This window comes from Symphodus melops (genome assembly GCF_947650265.1).
Source record: "Symphodus melops genome assembly, chromosome: 6".
NCBI lineage: Eukaryota > Metazoa > Chordata > Actinopteri > Labriformes > Labridae > Symphodus > Symphodus melops.
The window spans coordinates 27,361,317-27,382,301 of record NC_136696.1 but is presented as its reverse complement, the minus strand read 5'-3'; the positions used below and the strand labels follow the sequence as shown (position 1 = coordinate 27,382,301).

Sequence of the window (20,985 nt, the reverse complement as noted above, 5' to 3'; positions counted from 1 at the left end):
GATTGCGTTAACAGGCGTAGCATCCCGAGAATTTGCGGTAGCACCTTTTGGAAAATGGACTAAGATATGTGGCAGTGGCAACAAGGCGTCGAAGGGAATGATAAGTCACACCACTGGAATTATAATTTAACAAAGGAAGACAAAATAATTTGAGCCAAATGTTTTCAAAGTTGATCCACTATCTGTCGATCAGTTTCGATCTTGTGCTGGCAGAACAGGAAACTTCGGATTATATCCAAACTTGGAGAATGAAATTCTCCTGCCTTCATGAAAATCTGCTCCAAATTTCATCCATTTGTCGTTTTTAGTCAGGAGCAAAGTGGCAAACGGACCGATGGATGCCCATTCCTTCAGATGTGCTGATTGTTAAACTTCAGGTGTGTTAAATCTGTTAACTGTATGTTGATACGTTTAATCAGGATGGTTCACAATGACCCCAAATAAAGCGTGCACGGCTCAGTTCGTCAGCGCCACGGCGGTTATACTCCGTCAGATCTGCACAGCTGGATCAGTTTCTGGAAGGTGATCGTAGTAAATACGTGTTGTCAGATTCTGTTTTGGAATCAGAGTGCGGCGCTGACCGTCCCCGTATGGTCCAGTTTACCGGCTTTTTTGGCGATCAGCTTTTTGGTATTAAACACTTTTCACACAATGATGCTAAACTGAGTGACATTTTCATTAATAACATATCTGCAAAATGAGCCCGAGGAGGATAACAAAAAAAGAAAGATTTATGGCACATTTTATTGTCTGAGCTTGATTCACTGTGTGTGTGTGTTTTATCCATCTATAACAGTTTTAAGTCTTGTTGACATGGTGGATGTTTTCCTGGCCTGGTTGTCGATCAGTTTCCCAGACTGCCTCTTGTCTCTAAATTACATCTTCTGGTGTCTCTGAAGGTGCACAAAGTTTTATGTTCCATCGTAAAAACGTCCGGAATGATTTCTCCCCTTCTCCACTCGAGTGACGCTCGGCACATGAACGACTTCTCCGCCCCAACAGAAACATCAACGGCTCTGTCTCTCCTCGCACAGAATCACCAGTCATCTTTAACGCGTATACATTTTTTACGTTTCTCATTTAAGTCACTTACTATATTATATCACAATGTGTTTTTTTTTTTACATGTTTCTTTATGGTGGTTATGAGAGGGGGCGTCTGAAAGTCTCTTCCCCTCTTAAAAAAACAACAACAACATGTCTCTTTGTTGACTCTGTTCATCTTTGGTCTGTAAAAACGAAACAGAGCTTGTGCCAAATAAAAGCGATCGATCCAGCAGCTTGTCGTGATCCGCCTCTCAAACCTCCGGGAAAATAAAAGGAGTCACTTTCTTCTTCTGTCCTTTCAGGCTGCGGCCTCCTCAGGTCACCCGCCATGCGTGAAGCAGGGAGTGTGGTCGCCGCCGTCGTCTCGCGGCTCTGATTAGAGGCTGATGCTGCGGCAGAGGATGCTCGATGGGCGATGGACGATGGGGCCCAGTCTGTCTCTGGGGAGCCTGTCTGTTCCTGCCGCCGCTGTCAGGAGACCTGGAGGACGGAAAGAAAGCAGCGTCAGGAGAGAAGCTGTCGTAAACTATCAGAGCGTCAGAGTAGAGACCTCCATTAGGAATACATTAAGCTACTTAAGAGCTACGGCGTGCATGACACTTTTCAGGTTTCTTTAAAAAAAACATTTAATAGAAAAGAAAACAGCTGAATGTGTTCCCTTTAAAGTCACTGTCACCACACGGCGTCTAAATCAACCAGTGAGGATTGTAGAGTCTGTGGGGGCCCTTCAAACCTTCACGGGGCCCCCTTGGGGAGGTCTCCTACTGTCGTTGCAAAATTAGAACAAAGCTGCAAACTAACCTTTTATGAGATGACTCGATAATGCTGTTTAGTTATATGGGTGTGTAACGTCAGTTTATTATGTACCTTCAAATCGACTATGATAAATGGAATAATATAAAAATCCTACGTATAAAAACAGGATCTGAATAAGGCTGCTGGTTGAGCCTTGTTAATTAAAAACCCTCTCCTGCTTCTCCTCTGCATCGTGTTTCTCTTCCAGCTGGTGTCGGCGAGCGTCTCGACCCGAGCGACTCGGCCGGGCTTCATTAGAGTAAACGAGCCTTACAAAGACTGCAGAATTTAAGAAAAAAAAACACCACACACAGTCCTTCATCCAATTAAAGCAGCTGAGCCGGAACTCAAACTGAATACAGAGCCGCTGACAGGATGGGAATTTATTTAACAACGTAGCTGTGCGTGTGTGAGACACAGAGGGAGGAGGGAACAAGCAGAGGAGATCAAACTTATCACACAGAGGAACTCACACAAGTCCAGACTGCTGAGCTTCAGGTTATTATTCAGTTTATTTAAAACATAAACCAAAAAAAAAGTTTACTTAAAAAGAACCTGAAAATGATTTCGTCGAGTTTTGTTTGTTTCCGGGTCGACTCGACGCTGCTGCTCCATGAATGACACACGTTTCCAAAATGTTCCAGAAATATTTTTGTGGCTTGTGAAAAAAGACATATAGGCTCCTTCTAGGGCCAGTATGTGGTTTGTCCATTCAGGGCTACTGTAGTTATACATGGCACAAACAGAGCTCATTCTGACGTCACAACAAACTTTTTAAATTCACACTCCTTTGCACATTATGTCACTTATAATCGCTTATTATCCACATTTTATGAATTATACTTTCCACTGTTTGTAATTATTATTTATTTGTTGTCTATTATTTTGTTTTTTGTTTTTTTTGTCTTTTTTTAATCATTATTATTATTATTATTATTATTATGTTGTTTTCTTTCTTCATTTTTTTTTTATGTTCACCTTTGTCTTATGTTACATGTTCAGAATAAATAAATAAATAAATAAAACTATTAGACTCTCATGAATATGATTCCCCTGAACAGTTCGGACAGATGATTTAATCTATGTTCTTAAAGTGTGCACAGCCAGAATTGACCAGATATTAAAGCTTTGACTGATTACACCATCAACATTAATATTGTAATGTGGCACAGCTCAAATCAAGAGAACGGCACGGTTCCATCTTCTGTCACTACCAAAGATAAAGAGACGCTTGATTTCCTCTCCTGAATAAGTCATGCATGTTGGTGTTATTTCCATCCCCATCTAAATTACACTCTGCATTCGACAGCAGCTCCTCCCCACCTGTACAGTCGGACTCTCACGGAGTGCAGACATGTCCTGGTGAAGGCTCTGAGACTCTGATTAAAAACATAAAGCTCCCAGGACGAGCGGGGACACTTCATTTCTTCCCCCACTGTGGAGCCCGAGCGCTCCCGTAATTGCTTCCAGGTGAAGACTCACAGGCTGAAGAAGCAGCGGCAGCACCTCTGAGCCGTTCACCTCTGAATTATTCATGCCCATCCTGTCTGACTGCAGCTGGAATCCTAAAAGAGCCGGAGGAGTCAGACAAGGACGAGCCGGATTACACCGAGAACCATACGTCACTCCCACGCTAGCATCGACGCTCAGACCGTCCCTAAACGCACCACTCACAGCTGATTAAACATGGAGGTGAAGGCTTAAACTCCTACTGTCAGAGCGAGCAAACGTGTAACGTCACTCCACACTTTCACTTCTGCTGCGATAAGTTGAACTCATCCCCGAACCAAAGTCAACACGAAAGCGAACACAAATCTGTTCAACACAACACGTCCTCTTCATCCCACCAATCAGCACGTTCGTCCCGTGTTTCTTGGATACACTGATAACTAAGGCAGCGACTCTCCTAAATCCAGTCAGGATAAAAAGCTGTGAAAGAGTGTTGAGAATCATAAAGTAGGTCCTCCATGTAGAAGTGACAGGGCCTTGTTTTTGTTGTGTTCCAGTGTACAGTATTCCAGTGATTGTTGCCTTGGTTACAGAGACGGGCGGCTGTTAATGCTTCATCCCTTTTAATGACAAAATAAATAAAAACATGGACACTTGCTCATCTTGTTTGCTGCAGTGAAACGCATTAGAACAGTCAGTTTTGACTGAGTGATCATCGTCCTGATATCAACTGAGACTTTTCACTCTGCGTATCACTCCACCTCTGCAATTAACTGATCTCATACTTCTGAATCACGTGTGTCACTGGACTGAACGATCATTACAACACCGATGAAGTTCAGCACTTTTTAGAGAGAAAAAAAAAATCAACTTTCTGAACACCGCCTGCTCATCTGTGTCACTTTTACCTCACTAACCAATCAGAGTCAAGAAGGGGCGGGGCTTGGTCAGCAACAATGGCAGAGGAGAAAAGAATACCGTTGCAGGTGATACTTTTGTAACCTAACCAATGAGGGCCGGTGAGGAGGGCTTTAAAAACAGCCGACTCAGTCCCTAAATATGTTTCTTACACTAAGTCATTGTTCTGAGGTAACCATGGAGACAGACAAAGTCGAGTATTGCTTGTGTTGCATTAGCAATAAACGTGGTATAGTAGGCTACTTTATGAGAGGCAACAGATGATGTCAGCTGATAATTAACAATCGAGTTCTTGGGAATTACCAACTAATGTCATCGATCAATCAATCTTATTCAATATATTCCCTCTTGGTGATCTGAAGACGTCGTACTGAGGATCTGAAAACATCCCGACCCGCGGGTAGCTCAGGTGTTCTGTTCCCTTTAAAGACAAACGAGTACAACAAACAACCGTCTGCAGAGAGCTCAGCCATTATCATGACTCATCTGCAGCTGATCAGATCTGCAGCTGCGTTACATTCACTCAATAACGCTCCAGCTGATTCACTGTCGACATCCGCGGCGTCTGAGCGAAGAGAAAAAAACAAACCAGGATGTAGAGTGTCCACCTTCCACCTCCCTGTGACAGGTTACAGCGATGTTACAGTCAAACTGACCCCTGAGAGTTCCCATCAGAGCGGGAAAACAAGGTGAAAACAAGCAGCTGGGGTCCCGTTCTGAAAGAAAACACACCTCACAGGAGAGTCAGTCCACACATTTACATCGTGCCGCGTTCACATTCACCTTCTCCCCAAGGACAATTGGATTTCTGTCTGATTGAGCAGACCGTGATTTGTTCCTTTCTCCCGGTGCGACCAGAAATAAATTCAAAGAACCACAGCAGGTTTCACCCAGACCAGAGGCAGACACGTCTGAAAACACATAAACATGCAGATATGTGCGCTCAGGTAAAGGCACACGCTGTTTTCAAGGACAGTTACATGATGAAAAAAACTACAAAAAAAATCCATGCCGGCTGACGCAGCCAGCCACAAATGAGTTCTGCTTTCTGCTGGGACGCCTGATTACACCTTCACAGTGGAAAATTACAAATGTTCAAAATGTAACACTCGGCCTTTTAGCCGCATCAGGTGACGATTTAAAAGAGAGGAACAGCAAAGTGCAGGTGTTTGTTTTAAGAGACATTTTAATTTGCTGGTTTTAGGCTGGATTCCTTATTTTCGAGTCCTCGAGGATTTGTTCGTGAGAGCGTCAGTCGACCGCCAGAGAGCGAGGGGGAGACGCCTCCTTTCAACAAAGGCTCTGATTGGAGGTTAATGAGTGTGGATTTAATCTTTCACTGGATTTAAACGCACAGTATGTGTTTCTTTTTTTTTTTTAAGTTGTATTTGTAGTTATAAGCCCCTTGAGATGTACCGCCTCATTTTCAAAAGGGTCCTGACACAAGACAATTTACAACACGACAAAAAAAAAAGATGAAAAATTGACAACAATTCAAAAGAAAGAAAGAACAAAAGAAAACGGACTAAAAATAAACTCAAAAGACAAGACAAGAAAACAAAATGGTCACAATACACAAACAAACTGCAACGCATTGAAAACAAAACAGAGCGAAAAAAAACATTACAACCAGGTGGTGACCAGAATGGGCCAATAGAGTAACAGAGGACAGAATATAAACGAATGACGATGTTAGCAGTGTTAGCGATAACACGAACGCTCCGTCACTGAGAAAGACGACAAAGAATTCTTAAACAAACAAAAAGACATAAGACAGATCTGATCTCAGCAGCTGGAGACGGCTCTCAATCAAAACAATAACAAAAGATGGCGTCAAGGCGTGTGGGGAATCATGGGAGTGATTCTGTGTTGACCGTACTCAACACAAAACGGGAGAAAAACCGAGAAAGCGTTGAGGTTCACTGACGATCGATCCAAGTATTTATACTTATTTACATTTTTTATCACAGCAGCACATACAGCAACAGTAGCAGCTCATGCTAGCTTATGTAGCGGTCTTTTGTGTAGCATCCAGGGTTTCCTTGGCAACAGTAAATATTTTGCATTGGCATAGCGACTTGAAACATGAGCTCACGTGTTTTCTTTTTCTGTCTTATTCAAACAAACAAAAACCCCTCATGAGCACGTGGAGGTCAGAGCCGCTGACATCAGTCTGCACGCCTTCAAACTCTTCACAAAAGCAGCTGCGGGCAATGCAGTTTTAAAGCTGCGCTCTGATTGGCTCCCTTCACCAACCCGACGGCCCAACGGGATCAATTACAGGAAGAGGATCAGACGGCAGCACCTGTCACACATCGCTCCCTCCTGAGCCACAATGTGAGAGGTTTTAATTCACAGCCAGGTGTTTGAACAAGCGGAGTACAGAGCGGAGGAGGCACGCGGGAAATGAGCGGAGAGTTAACGCCGAGGAACCTGCCGCACATACTGAGCGTCCTCTGCTTCTTTGGTCCTGTTCTTGAAGCTTCATTCCCTTCATTCATTTTTACCTGGAACTTTTTCACATCATACATTCAGGGTGTAAATGATTACAGGACGTTTCCTGCAGATTTGAGGGTTGAGAGTTGAATTTGAAGCAAAATGCATCCAATCAAAGTCAGTCCACTAAAAGTGCTGATGTCAGCTTCTACTGCGGGCTTGTTCTGGAAATAAAACGTGGTTATTTGTCAGATGTTCATCGTGTAATTAACTGAGCTTTGTCGTAGTTACTGTGAATGGCATCTGTGATAAATGGACTTTTAGAATATTTCTTTTCTCGTCTTCTGGATACTCAGAGCTCTTTCACGCCTCTGACATCTGATGGTAGAAATGGCGTCCGTATTCCTCCACTGCCGGTTGATGCACTTTCAGTACAAACCGAGGAACCTTTAGCAAGCGTTAGTTTGTCATAGGACCACCAGGAGATCGGAAAGCTTCATAACTACATCTATGGTGATGGGTTTTTTTTTGCGGGGGTGAGTTCCAGAGGGCGGGAGCGGCGATGGCGAAGGTTAAAGCTTCACTCTCACACGCTTAGACTGACAGCTTCTTCTTAAAAAGAAAAACAAACTTTTCTGTTGCTTCACTTTTTTTTATTTTTTTGGACAATTCAGACAAACATTTGTGCTTTGAATAGAGATCTCTCAGTGTGTGTGTGTGTGTGTGTGTGTGTGTGTGTGTGTGTGTGTGTGTGTGTGTGTGTGTATTTTTAATGAGGTCTATGACGGGGCTTGTAAACCTGTTGTTCTCCACAGTGACCTGATTTCTTTAGTGATCAAAGACAGAGAGAGAGAGAGAGAGAGAGAGAGAGAGAGAGAGAGAGACAGAGACAGAGACAGAGAGGGAGAGAGAGAGAGAGAGAGAGAGAGAGACAGAGAGGGAGAGAGAGAGAGAGAGAGAGAGAGAGAGACAGAGAGAGAAACTTCCCCAACGACACAGCTATGTGTCAGCTATGTTAGAAAAAGAGGCCAGTGTCAGAATAAATGAAGGTATCAAACTTAAAATCTGTAAAATAAGAGCATCAAAATCAGCCAATCAGATGGATTGTTGAGTAATCATTAACCATTGCTGTCTGCAGCTTCATGACACTTCCTGGGCACGTGGCATCAAAAACGTACTAACGTGTTGTCAACACATCGTGTTGATAAAGTGATGAAAAAAGACGGTCATGAGTCCGTATGTTGTCTTTTATTTTGAAATTGACTGGACACTGTATGTTTCCTGACTTCCTGCTTGATCTATTCTTTCCAGTTTGTAGCAAACAATAAGCAGCGTATCTGAGCAGGTCGAGTGGTGCTGCGCCGGAGACGGCCAGAAGAAGTGACCGGAGTGGAAGGGAAGCACGCGGCTCGGACGGATCGCGGCGTGCACGTGGAGAGTAGACGTAAAGTAAGAGAGAAAACAGCAAAGAAATAAAATCCAAAAAAGAGAGAGGACAGAAAACAGCAGCATCGTTGTTTGTTCCTCATCTGTGTGTGTGTGTGTGTGTGTGTGTGTGTGTGTGTGTGTGTGTGTGTGTGTGTGTGTGTGTGTGTGTGTATCTACTGTTTCCATGACAAACTCTGCTGCTGCTCGCTGTAAAGTGGCGAGCAGGCGGCCTTGTTCCCAACATAATTGCTTTATGATGAATTAGAGTTTGTGATGAGAAACAATGAGCTGCCTTTCTTTTAATCTCACGTCTAAAAAAAAAAGAAAAGAAAGAAAAGTCGTCTCATTAATATGACAAAGCTGCGGCTCCTTCACATATTAAACAGCTCTTAACTCATTTGTAATGTGATGCTTTATTATTGTGTGTTTATTTCAATCATCCTGAGACGCTAAAGCCCGCCTACTGGACACCTGTCAATCACAGCTGAACGCTGAGTTATTTCTCCCTTTTGATACAAACGAGAATCTTTGAGCTTTAGTTTCACGTGAGCCTTCACTACTTGTTTTTTTTTATTTTTTAAATGAAATATTCCTCTGAGGTTGAGTTTACTGTCCCTCTCCCTCCTCAGCTTCTTTTACTCTGTACATGCTTTAAATGCTTTTACAGCGCACCTCTTCCCTGTTGGTGGAGTCAGCTGTAATTCTTTATAAAGATTAGCTCTGTGTTTGTTAAAGCAAAGAAAGCTGAGATATGTGAACTCCTTTATACTTCATGTCGCCCTCTGTATAAGAAGGCTGCGGAGAGTTTTGGTCGTGACATGTTAAAACAGTGTGATAAAAAGAAGGCGGCGTCCATGAAGCCTCCTGAGCCGCTCCGTGGAGACAGCAGACTCACTCAGTCTCACTGTGCGTCTCAATTACATCCTCTACACATTGTGTACATCCTCCTCAGGGCTAATTAAACCACGTTTGTTCCTCTGATCCGGCTCTCGTAGCTTTAATGAACGCCGACTCCCCTCGCCGTGTAAACCCAGCAGAGTTAGTGTGGGTCCGCCCACTCAGCAACGCGTCTCTGTGATTTAATTTGCGAGGCGATCACATCCGCTGTCCTTCATCAGCAGAGAGGCTCGTTTGTGTGACGCTCACTTTAACGAATCGCATCGACTCGCCGGAATCTTTCGGCGGCGAGCCGGAGGCGGCGGACGCAACAACGACGCAGCGACGTCTTTCAGCCAAATGAAGACTGAACGGGAAAGCTCCTCAACAGGAGGAATAAACTACCTCTCCCACAATCCTCTGCTTCCACTTTTAAGTCGTGTGGTACAGGTGTTGATCGTCAGGATCTCAGACACGTTTTGGATTATTTAGACAAATATTCTTAAACTTTAAAATTTTAACTTAAAAGATTTTGAAGTTCGCAGATTTATGAGTTTGTTAATACGTTGGGGGGTTTTTTAGATTTTTCTCTGATGCCCAACAATTCATTTAACGGACACTTTTATTCATAAAAAGATACAAATTATGAGACTGTAATCTTCTTTTGTTGTACTCTTTATTTAACACCCCTGTGTTACCTTTGACCTTTGACACAGCGTGACCTCCTGAGTGGGCGGGTCTGTCTCCTCCCCTCGACCCGGTTTAGGGCTTATTGTTCAAAAAACACTCAAACAATCTGAGCCTCCAAGCCACCTTTCTGTACTGACTTTAAGTGACACAGAGAGAAATCTCCACACGAGTGTCTACTATCACCAGTGTGTGTGTGTGTGTGTGTGTGTGTGTGTGTGTGTGTGTCCTCTGGAGGCCGAGCGGCGACGCTCCAGCGCTCCGACTCTGAGTGTCCTGACAGAGAGACGCTTTTGTTCTGCTGTCCGTCTTTAAAACAACAAGTTCCCAGAGGAGGAGAAACTCTTGGGCTGAGCAGAGGGGGGGGGGGGGGGGCTCTGTCGCCGTGACGACGTGTGAAAGTCAGCGGCGGTTTCACAGACTTCATTATTCAGAGAGCGGACTGACTTGACTCGAACCGGCCAACCAGAACGCAGGAAAGAGAGAGAGAGGTGTTGATGCCTGTCAGAGGAAACTGTCAGACGTGGAGGCAGCAGCTTACAGCTCGCTCGCTCTCTCTCTCTCTCTCTCTCTCTCTCTGCAGATGTCTGATTTATTAGAAATCATGTAAACTGAGAACTGCTTTATGCAGTAAGAGGAGTCAGGAGTTCATTTGAAGGTCGATTGAAGTTTGTGTCTCTTGACATCTCAAAACCAGCGTCGTTATCTCCTGGAAATAATGAAATGTATAAATGTCTGTATCAGGCTTCTGCAGGATCATGGGGGTTTTGTGTTCGGGACCCGGGTCTGGATCCGAGAACGCAACCACGATCGAACAAGGAAGTGGACGGCTACATAAACTACTCTGAGCTGCGAGGTCACAGAAATGTAAAAACAACAAGTTAGCGTGAGTTCGTTTGGTTGCTTTAAAAAAAAGTGTAATTTCACAAACAAAAGATTCTTGGAGGAATCTGAGAGGTTTTTATTGAAACAGAAAAAAGATGAGCTCATCAGCTGAAAGACGATGCAGAGTTGAGTGTTTGTGAGAGGAAGAAAAAAAAAGATCGACACATCTCGAGCGAGGTTCGCTTGATTTGATGATTTTCATCTGCTGCGTTGAGAGGCTTTTCAAACAACTCCAGTTAATCAGCTGCTGTGAAGAGACGGTGGCAGATGGATAGGAGAGTGCTCATGGGTAGCAATTATTCAATCAACGACACACACACACACACACACACACACACACACACACGCAGGCTGGGATGTTAATAAGGGCCAGCAGCTTCCTTGTTAAAAGATGTTATTATGTTATTAAAAGCTGATGTTAAATTTAGATCTTTGAAATTGATCACATAAAAGTAATGTGTAATGAAGGACACGGAAACTTTCCAGCTTTAACTTTCCTTTACGTTTGAACGTATGGAGCAGGCAGAAGACGGAGAGGATGGACTTTTCTCATCATTTGGGGGTTTGTAGACAGACTAGGGACACATGTTAGAGTTAAAAAAAATGTGACCCCCCCCCGATCAACACAAGGAGGAAATAAAATATTCAAACATACAAGAGGATGACACAGGCAGCACAGACAACAAGCAGCAAACAGCCTCCAGAGTGACGCACGAAGCCACATGTGTTCTTGGAGATGGCGTTTAAACGTGATGGCATAAAGAAGCTAAAATACAAGTTCACAAGGTGGAGTTTTTATTAATTGGTCGGTTGTGTTTTCAGTTTTTACGAGCCCAGATCTCAGCGTCCCCCTCGTTTTTTTGTCTTGTCTAAAGTGACTGTTGGGGGGGACAGTAAAGAGCAGTACATCGAAACTACCAAAACAGGATCTGGTCTAGTGGTGTCCATTTAGGATCTGAGTCTCACCGTGGTGGTCTTGACTCGTCCCCCTGGTTGCGTGCAGGTCCAGCCCGACTGATTGACCAGGAGATCACAGCCTTCATCGTCCAAACACGGACTCATCTCACACCACTGTCGAGTCCACACGATGCTGACTGAGGAAGAGAAGAAGGAGACAGGTGAGTCAATTTATTCTTTTATGTTGATGTTTGTCGACGTCCTTGAATGACTCCCTGCTGGGAGCCGTGTCGCCCCTGGCAACTTTTTTATTCAATGTCATCATCTGCCCAATTTCCATCCATCCGTCCCAATCCAACCATTCACTCCCCCTTCCCATGAGCACAGAGAGTCAGGCAGTCGTGAGAGCTGATAGGACACGTTGCCGACGTTCAGGACAGAAAACACACTTTTTGCAGCCTCTCTCCCTCCTGCACATCTGGAGAGAGAGAGAGAGAGAGAGAGAGAGGCAGTGCAGATGAGCGAGCTCCAGAGTGAATGTTGATGTGAATTCCTGTTCATTTATTGTACGCATCATATAATGTAAATAAATAGGACGGAGGTCAGAAGAGCAGAGGTGTGAGGCAGGTCACCTCGCTTATTCTGTCGATTATGGAACGACATCTGTCAGCAATTAACTGTATTTGTGCATCTCATTAAAGATGGCCGCCAGTCCCAGAGGAAGAAAACCCTCGAGGGAGACCATAAAGAGGAAACATCAAAACAAGCCAATAGAAGAGAGGCGTTTAACAATAATGACACGTTTGTTGTTTGTGATGATTCGACGTCTTTCTCTCTTTGCAAAGTTCACAGTGAGTCAATTAGGCAGTTATAGGAGGACATCTTTATTTTATTCTTTATCAAATATGCAAAAATATGCAAATACAACCTGATGTAACTGACTGTAACAACAACAAACATAATGCAAGGCTGAGTAACACGGTGCACGGTGATGTACTTTGACTCTTCTGTCACATCTCGGTCCAGATGACATGACTTTTATTCTCTCTCGCCGCGCTCCGTGTTGAACGTCTGCGATTCGGCGCTAAGCTGATTTTCTGATCAGAAAAAAAACTCCTGAAGGCTGAGAAAGAGTTTGGGTCAACAGACGTGATCTCACACTTCACTGATGATTTTAGATGTTGGTTCGATGCTTTTAAATGTTAGAACCAGAGAACCAGAGACCACTAAGATTGTAACAGTTGTTTGTTCGGATTCATCCAGGAAGTAAAAGACAACCTGTGCTCTACTTTGTCACTGATTGATTGTTATCACTGAATATGGACTTAACTGTGCACGTAAGCGTACTGACTGACTGCTAAGGTTGCTTATAAATCGTGCTCACTCTGGACCTTTAGATAAACTTGGTGAGATTTTGACTTTTACAGTGTTCCTACTTCCATGATCAGTCTTTAGCACATTGTCTGGCTCGTGTTTCACCCTTCATCCTGCCTGTCTGACCTGCTGCCTGACCCTGGTTTTAATTGGAGAATGGCTGATATATAATTGTGGAACTGGCTTTGACCTCTGCCCGCCTTTTAAACAAAGTCAACGTGGACTGTTTATCTCAACATGACACGTCTAGAAGTGTACGACTGACTTTATTTCTGAAGTGTTGCAACAACGTGACAAACGACTCAAAGACAAACAAAAACAAAAAACATCACACCGCTGAAAACGCTGGACCCACCAGCTGTCGTGTCACCATGTCGCCTGTAGAAGCGACGGCCGACTTCTCAGAGCTTATGTTGTAGTCGGCAATTAACGATGAACGACGTCTCGCCAAGACTTCATCTTTAATGCTTTTCACTTTGTTTAAACTCAGAGACGTCTCAGAGAGGATTAGAAGCTGCACTTTGCTTTCACTGTTCGAGGACATTTATTCAAACTGAATCCCTGTTAGAAGACTGTTTCTCCTTTGCATCCTGCATGTCTGCTGTCACACACACACACACACACACACACACACACACACCACTGACAATGCTGCTTATATTACAAACAAAAACCCCCACAGCCAAATTCAGTCCTGAGGCTGTGAATGTTTCTGCACAATCTGCACAGAGTGACTTAGCAACAAGCGTCCATCAGTATCACAGCATACATTAACAGATCCAACATTATTTATCATGGCTCGATATAAAAAAAACAACTTTTCCCCAGCAGAAACCTGGAGAGGAACCAGACTCATCAGTGAACAGTCATCTGCTGCAGACCAGCTGAGAAAGATGGAGAGGTGACAGTCACTAAGTGTTTTTGGTCATCTCGTCCTAAAAGCTGAATGGTGGGTGAACACTGCACATAAACAAACACATCTGCTTTGTTTATATCACTGGCCTGATGTGACTGACAGGTGGGCGTGGCCAGGAGGCTAAAGATCAACTTCAATGTCCGCTCTTCTTTATATTTCTGCGTGGAGACGCTTTAAGGACTACAGATGTGTGCAGAGGTGCCGCTGCATACGAAGATGCTGTTTGTCACCAGGAAGTGCAGAGAACTGCTTGAACACTTGTCACAGATTATCTTTAGAATAATGGCGATGAGTGCTGGGTGGAATCGACTCCTGCAAACCTTTGTTAGCAGTTTCTGGTTCCGTCCCATTTTCTGCGTGTTCGATACGAAACCATGGCAACTGAAACTGAGTTCAAACGTTAGCGTTGGAGCTAATAAATAAAGACACGTCTGCAGTAGTGGGGTATGATTAAGGGTTACAGATGTTGATACCAGATAATGTTGTTGTATGCCCAGCGGACCAATCACAGGGCTTGCAGTCTGGAGGCGCACGTCAGGCTACATACGTATTGGTTCTGCATCTACAAGGCTACGCAACGCTACGCTAAAGTTCTGATCAGAAGTATAAATTAAGGTTAAAAGTGACCACATAAACCACCAACATAAACATCACAGTGGTTGAAGCTTATTTAGAGTAAAGCTACACTATCAGAGGCAGCATGTCAGCCTGTCAGCTTCCTGTCGTCTCGTTTCATGATGATTTCTTCACTCAGAGGGATTTCCTGCTGTTTGGGCGACCCAATCATTCCCCCGTTGTTCCTGCCTCACTCTCATTCCCTGCGTTAATTTAAACTCTGTGAGCCCAGCCGGGGATGGGTGGGGGGGAGATGAAGAAAATGAAAGTCTGTACAGGCCTGTAATACATAACCAGGTAATCAGTTCTCCCTTTGGAGCAGCAGAGCGGCAGTGTGATTGTGATAGCCCGTTAGCCCCCAATTATCAAACCAATTTCCTATTGAACGGCAGCTCCCCTCAGCCATGATACTTAATTAAATCCTCACATTGCTCTCGCACCTCTATCACCACGAAGAGAGACGAGTTCTCCCACAGAACCAGGAAATACTTCAATTTGTCACAAAAAGGTTATTTAGCATCAAGGTCTGGAGTTCAGGTTTTAAATTATAAGTCGCACAAAAGGTTGGATTGAAAATGATATTCTGCATTTACAGAAATGTTTTTGTTCTACGTCGACTCCATGGACGAGAGAATACATCGACGCCACCTCACAGGGAGCGCCAAACCAACGATACGCTTAGCTTAGCATTAAAGAAAGGGGTAAAATGCTAGCCTAGCTTAGCACAAAAGGCTTGCATTGGCTTCACATATCAACACTGGAGTCAGCGCTTGTGTCAAACTCAGAGATTGGACACTCAATTATTTTTATTATTCTTATCATCTCTTATTATTTTCTTTTTTTTTTAATTCTTATTTTCCTAAATATTGATTATTGTTTTATTAGCTTGCTGTTTTCCGCTCAGCAGCTAGCTCTAACTCTTTACTTGACCTTTACATCTACTTGAACTGTATTTGTCTTTGTTAATGTTTTGCGTATTTTGATATTTGATGTGTTTTTTTATTTCTGTTTTGCGTGTTTTTGTTTCTTTGTCGTTGCTTTCATTGTCACGTCTTTGTTTTCTACTTGTTTCCTTGAAATTGGAGATTGAATGTATAAAGACTTTGTGCAATTAAGAATCAAAGGCCTATTTGTCTGAGGTTCGTTTCTGAACACTATCTTCTCCTTTGTCTTTTTTAAGAGGGAGTAAGTACAGTGATCAGGAAGTCTCAGTTTTTACGTTTGTTCAGAGAAAACTGAGAACAGATAACGAGTCTAATCCTGCTTCTTGTGTCGTCTAAATGCTTCTCTCGACAGACCTTAATTAACTCGTAAACGTCGTCTCACTTCTTCTGCTTTGTCCTGTCGAGCTCGTATGAAACATTTTCGCCACATCTCTCCCTGCGGCTCAGCGGTGCAGCACTGAGCGCGCTCAGACTCCCCTCCGAGACACAATAAAAGGTGTCAGGGAGCGGAGCGGCGGGAAACAGCAGCAGCTCCTTTGTCTCTGAGCAGACGACGTGTAATCACAGCTCCTCCGAGTTTCCTGCTGAGGACGAAGATGGAAGCAGACAGAGGCCGACGCGTCTGCTGATTCGCCTCTTTCCTTCATCGTCCCGGGGGGGGGGGGCACGGGCCTCCGCTGAGTGAAAACGCCACATGCTTCCCACCGTAATGCCGCCATTACCTCAGCAGGAGATCAGCGTTTTATCAGATTGTGGCGTTTATCGTCTGGAAACGTTCAGACTGAGCGCGTCAGCTCAGAGAGAAAAACAAGACGTGAAAACACCGAAACCAGAGTCTGAAGGTTCATCCACTTCACTCGAGCCGTTATCTTTGCAAATGCCCGCCTTGATTAATACTTGCAATGCATGATGGGTGTTTAATAGAAAATGACACGCACACAGAAAAAGCGTAGCGCCCTGCGTCTTTTTTTGTTCGGCTGCTCTAATTTGAAAATCTTCCGATTTTTCAGAGAGGTGTTGCTGACGTCACCGACGCTCTTTTCTAAATGTTTGATATTTACATGCAGTAAAAAGTGACAGAGCAGTCGGTCAACAGACTGTTGCCATGGAGACAGCTACAGCTTCTACCGGCAGTCAGTAATCAGCTGGTCGTAATATAAATAGTTTTTTTCAGGTGTTAAATTTAGAAAATGGTCAGAAAGAAAAAAAAAAAAAGAAGCAAACTTTCAGATGAACAAACAGCGAGCAGCAGAGACGCGCGCTGGATTAATCTCAGGTTTCAGTGAACACCTGCGAGCGCTTCCTCGCCGCCGCCGCTGATTAATGAACGACCGCAGCGCTGATCCATCCAACGCCACCGCGCAGTGAAGTTCATTTATCCAAAAAAAAAAAAAAAGAGAGAGAGAGGAGGCCATTTTGTAATCACTTCATTCATCAAAAGACGGCGTCCAGAAGGAGGGACGCTCCCTCGCTCCCCGAGGACGCCGCAAAGAGAGGGGAGAGAGAAACGGACGAAACGGAAAAAGGAACCGCCTCGCCGTCTTTACAGGACGTCATCATTCTGATCTCTTTTTTCCTCATGTTTGGCGTCTCAGGTTTGCGGTCGTTGTAGAGCTGAAGCTCCAGGACGAGACTAAACTCTCGCACTTCCTGTCGAGCCCCGAGAGTTTCATGAACACACACACACACACACACACACGCACACACACACACACACACACGCACACGCACACACACACACGCGTGTCACTCTTCTGTGCTGCTCGTCTCCTCCTCAGCAGAAGAAAGGTCAGAGCTTTCTACTTAATAGTGGACAAAAAAAACTAAAAACCGCACGTTTGAAAAAGTTGCTATTTTCCCGACTTTTGTTTCGGTCGCCTAGCAACAGGCGCGACGGCTTTTTGGTCAGGTGCGTTTAGCCGCAGCAAGGTCAGCGCACGCCGTGTCCTACCCGAAAGACCCTTTAGATAAAGTTGACCTGCTCAGTGTTCAAAGATTAAGTAGCCTCTACTCCTGTTAACAGTCTGGATTAGTCTATGCACACACACACACACACACACACACACACACACACACACACACACACACACGACTGAGGATGTGTGTTTTTATAAACAAAGGATGAGAACGTGAGTTTGTGTCTCAGACCAGCAGGCTGTCGTGAGTTTAATTATTGTATTGTTTGTTTTGTTCATGTTACCGGATGAAGATGGATAAAGATGGCCGACTTCCTTCATTTGATTGATGAATTGTTCGAGTCACGTCACTTCTGAAGTTTGTGAGAGAGGTTTGTTTTTCACGTCTTTCAGACTCCAGGAATCGTTCTGAAATCCTCCGAGCCTGCTGTCCCTGAACGCACCGCCTCTCTGCCCTTTTCAGTTCGTCTCCACCTGACGAGAAACAAAAAAAGGTCTCGTCTCTCCTTTGTTTGTTTCTCTGCAGAGCCTCGGAGCATCTCTCTGATAGTGCTAACGTCTGAAGAAATCAGCAGCAGGAAACATCCAGAGGAGACTTTTTTGAAATGTTATTAGAGTTCACCTGAACAAGCTGCCTCACACTCTTCTTTAAAATCCATCTGAGACACAGACACTTTGTTAGAGTAACACAGGGTGAGTTTTGATCATTCGTCTCAGGCCTTTTTCTCATTGCACTTAGAAATCAGATTTTTAGCAAACCCAGATTGTACGTAGTGTTTTTATTTTTTTTATTTTTATTTTTTGGACATAAAAAGTCACATGAGATCCAATTTTCCAAATCTGATTCAAACCACAAATGCAGCTGGTTTCGAATCTGAATCCTTCAGATCCGACTCAATCTGAACGTCTCTGTCGCTTCGATGTGTCGCCTGCTTCACTCGCGACTCGAAACCATCGACAACAACAACAACAACAACAACAACAACAACAACAACGTAGATCCGACCTGCCAGAAGTGAAAGAAAACAGCAAGAATCAAAACAAACGTTTAGTAAAAGCCGCCCGCGGACAGACTGCTCGGTAAAACTGTTTGCGTCCGAAGCAGACTAACTTCTCTGTCATCCATTTTGCTGTTGTATTTTGCAGGGCGTGACCTGTTACCATAGAAACCAAAGTGGCCAATCAGACCACGTCAATACTTGAATTTTGTAATGTGGAGGTCAAAAATCGGATTGAAGTGTGCTGCAATAAAAATAATGATGTTTGGAGGTCAAAAAAAAAAAAAGGTCATTAGATTTCTTCTTCTATCAGATATTCATTGAGCAGCGTGAACGAACACACACTCTGCGACAGATCGTCACGTGTGGAACAGAACACCGGCGCTCCAACCACGTGCCTCTGTTTACCTTTCTGTGTTTCGTTTCTGACGTGCGGCTCGTGTTACCTCGGTTTGTCTGGCGTTTGAATTAATTCTGATATATTCTGAATATTCTGTCTGAATCAGAGAGCAGACTTCAGAGTTCACCTGCAGAACACAACAGGAAACACAAAGTGACATAAATGCCAACATGCAGCTCTGAATCAGAGGAAGGTTTGTGTGTGTGTGTGTGGGGGGGGGGGGGGGGGGGGGGGCCATGATCTCCGATGAAGGTCCAACCTTTGGTCTCGTGTTTTCTGTAACACCAACAAACGGACGGTCCACCTCCATATCAAGAGTTTGTTTTGTTTCTCTCTTCTCCGCTCTTTTAAAACAGACGACACACACGCAGGGTGGATTTCAGCTTTTCAGAAACATTCAGAGAGGAAAAAAAACAAAAAAACCAGGAAGCTGCTTGATGAGTCTCTGAGCTGAGAAAACAGGTCGCAGCGATCAGCGGCGTATCTCACATCCAGTCTGCTGCTGCTGCTGAAAATATCCTCCCCGAGCAGCAGAGCACGTTCAACCAGGCCGCGTCACCGACAACACAAACTTCACTGTGTGTGACTTCAACAACAACACGAGCACACGGGAGAGCCTTTTCAAATCAGCCGAGGATTTCAGGGGGGGGGGGGGGGTCTTGTTTGGGACTAGCATGAGGTTTTGCTGATTCTGATCAGATCTTCCTGGCATGTAGGAAACAGCTCGTGTCTGAAGGAGTGAATATTTGACTTTAAATGCTGCTGTGAAATCAGCAGGGACGACTGCAGCATTGTCTTTGTTTCATCTCAGTTGAACAACTGTTCCCAGCCTCTAAAAGCCACCAGGAGAGCCTGTAAATCCCAGCAGAGCACAGCGACTCCCTCCAGCTGTTGTCGTTGTCTCCAGATGGCAGGAACAAAACAGAAAAAAAAGAGAAAAAAAAGAAAAGGAGGAGACAGCCGGTGATGAAATGCGATGAAACTCTGGGCTGGTTCCCATCTGGGCTCTGACTTTGTGAACCTCGCGGTCCAGATGAAGAGATGTGGAGGCTTTAGAGCAGATCTGCAGGTATTTAGCTTTTTTATTTATCTCGTAAACTACAAGTTCAAGCCTCTGAACGTGGCTGACTTAGAAATTCACTTTCAAGAAAAAAAACATCTGTGAACCGAGTCCACAGAGAATCAGAATCATTATTTATATCGCCAAGTACATTTACAAATACGAGGAATTTATCTCGGTGTGTCGGTGCGAAAGAAAAATCAAATAACAAATATTCAAATAAAATAAAATACGAGAAGCAATTATCAGTATATAAAATACAATTTTAAAAAGAATAAAGAATAATAAAAAAAAAAGGGAGCACAGGCATATCATAGGTGCTCATATCCAAAGAGGTGTGTGTGTGTGTGTGTGTGTGTGTGTGTTCCTGTAAACGGCGGCCTGAGAACGCTATAAAAAAAACCCTCCCGGGATAAAAGCTTGAATAGAGAAAGAATTGTAATTTGTCTTACCATTTTGACTGTACATATAGTCAGCTCGGGTTCAACATTCTGACAGGTTTATTAATTGATAATTGGTTAATTAGCTTGAACATTAAAAGTCATTTGCAAGACTTCTGGCCGTTGAATGTGACCAACAACACATCAAATACCTGCGCTGCCTCACTGCTCATCAGCACTCATCCAATCACACGCCTCTGGCTGCAGCAGCAGCTGGGGCTTCAGTGAGAGGACACCGGGGTTCGAACCGTCCAGTGGAGAGACAGCCGGGTCCACCGTGAACCACAGCCGCCTCAGGTCAGGCTGCTCATTCTAAAGGTTGGGTCATGAATTCTGTCGAAGCCGGTCGCTCAGTTCTCTTTCAGACCGCCATGTTTGTTCTACAGTGTGAGTCACATTGTCTCTATGGGACGATGACATTGACGTTTCTGTACGCGTTCACACACTAATAAGGACGTCTGGCTGATTTCACTCTGAGCTCATGAAGCCTTATGAAGTTGATTCTTTGTGCCTTGAATGCAGCGGGCCTGCTGGCAGAAAAGCAGAAGCCAAAAGGGAAACGAGCTTCTCACCGTCGACGCAGGCTGGTCTGGCTCGTGTCGTCCCGGCGATCTGTCCCTTTTTGCAGGCGCAGCGAGCCGTCTGTCGGGCGATGGTCCTCTTCGGCTGGCTGCTGTCCCGGTCCAGAGTGACGATCTCACAGGTCCCTGCCGCCAGCTGACCTGAGGGAGCCACAGACAGTCATGTAAGATGGAGCTGCCTTTTACAAACATGACGTAGACAAATACAGCGAAGGATTCACTTTGACTATCGAGGAAGAGTCACATCATCAGAATGAATGGAGGAATGCTTTCACTCAGAGCGAGAGAGTGAGCTTGCAAACTTTGGATTTGTCAGCAGATATC

At 44.3% G+C, this 20,985-nt stretch overlaps 1 protein-coding gene across 1 annotated transcript in view; it reads right to left on the bottom strand.

The window, feature by feature from the left end:
* Nucleotides 1-483: 483 nt before the first annotated feature.
* Nucleotides 484-20,985, bottom strand: part of LOC306824905 (chemokine-like protein TAFA-5) — a 34,332-nt gene continuing 13,830 nt past the window's right edge. The window contains exons 2-4 of the mRNA XM_079345314.1: nucleotides 20,653-20,802; nucleotides 11,487-11,614; nucleotides 484-1,526 (exon numbers count right to left, since the gene is read on the bottom strand). Of these exons, the coding sequence (XP_079201440.1) occupies nucleotides 1,518-1,526; nucleotides 11,487-11,614; nucleotides 20,653-20,802 (287 nt within the window). The 3' untranslated portion in view covers nucleotides 484-1,517. The remainder of the gene's footprint in view (nucleotides 1,527-11,486; nucleotides 11,615-20,652; nucleotides 20,803-20,985) is intronic.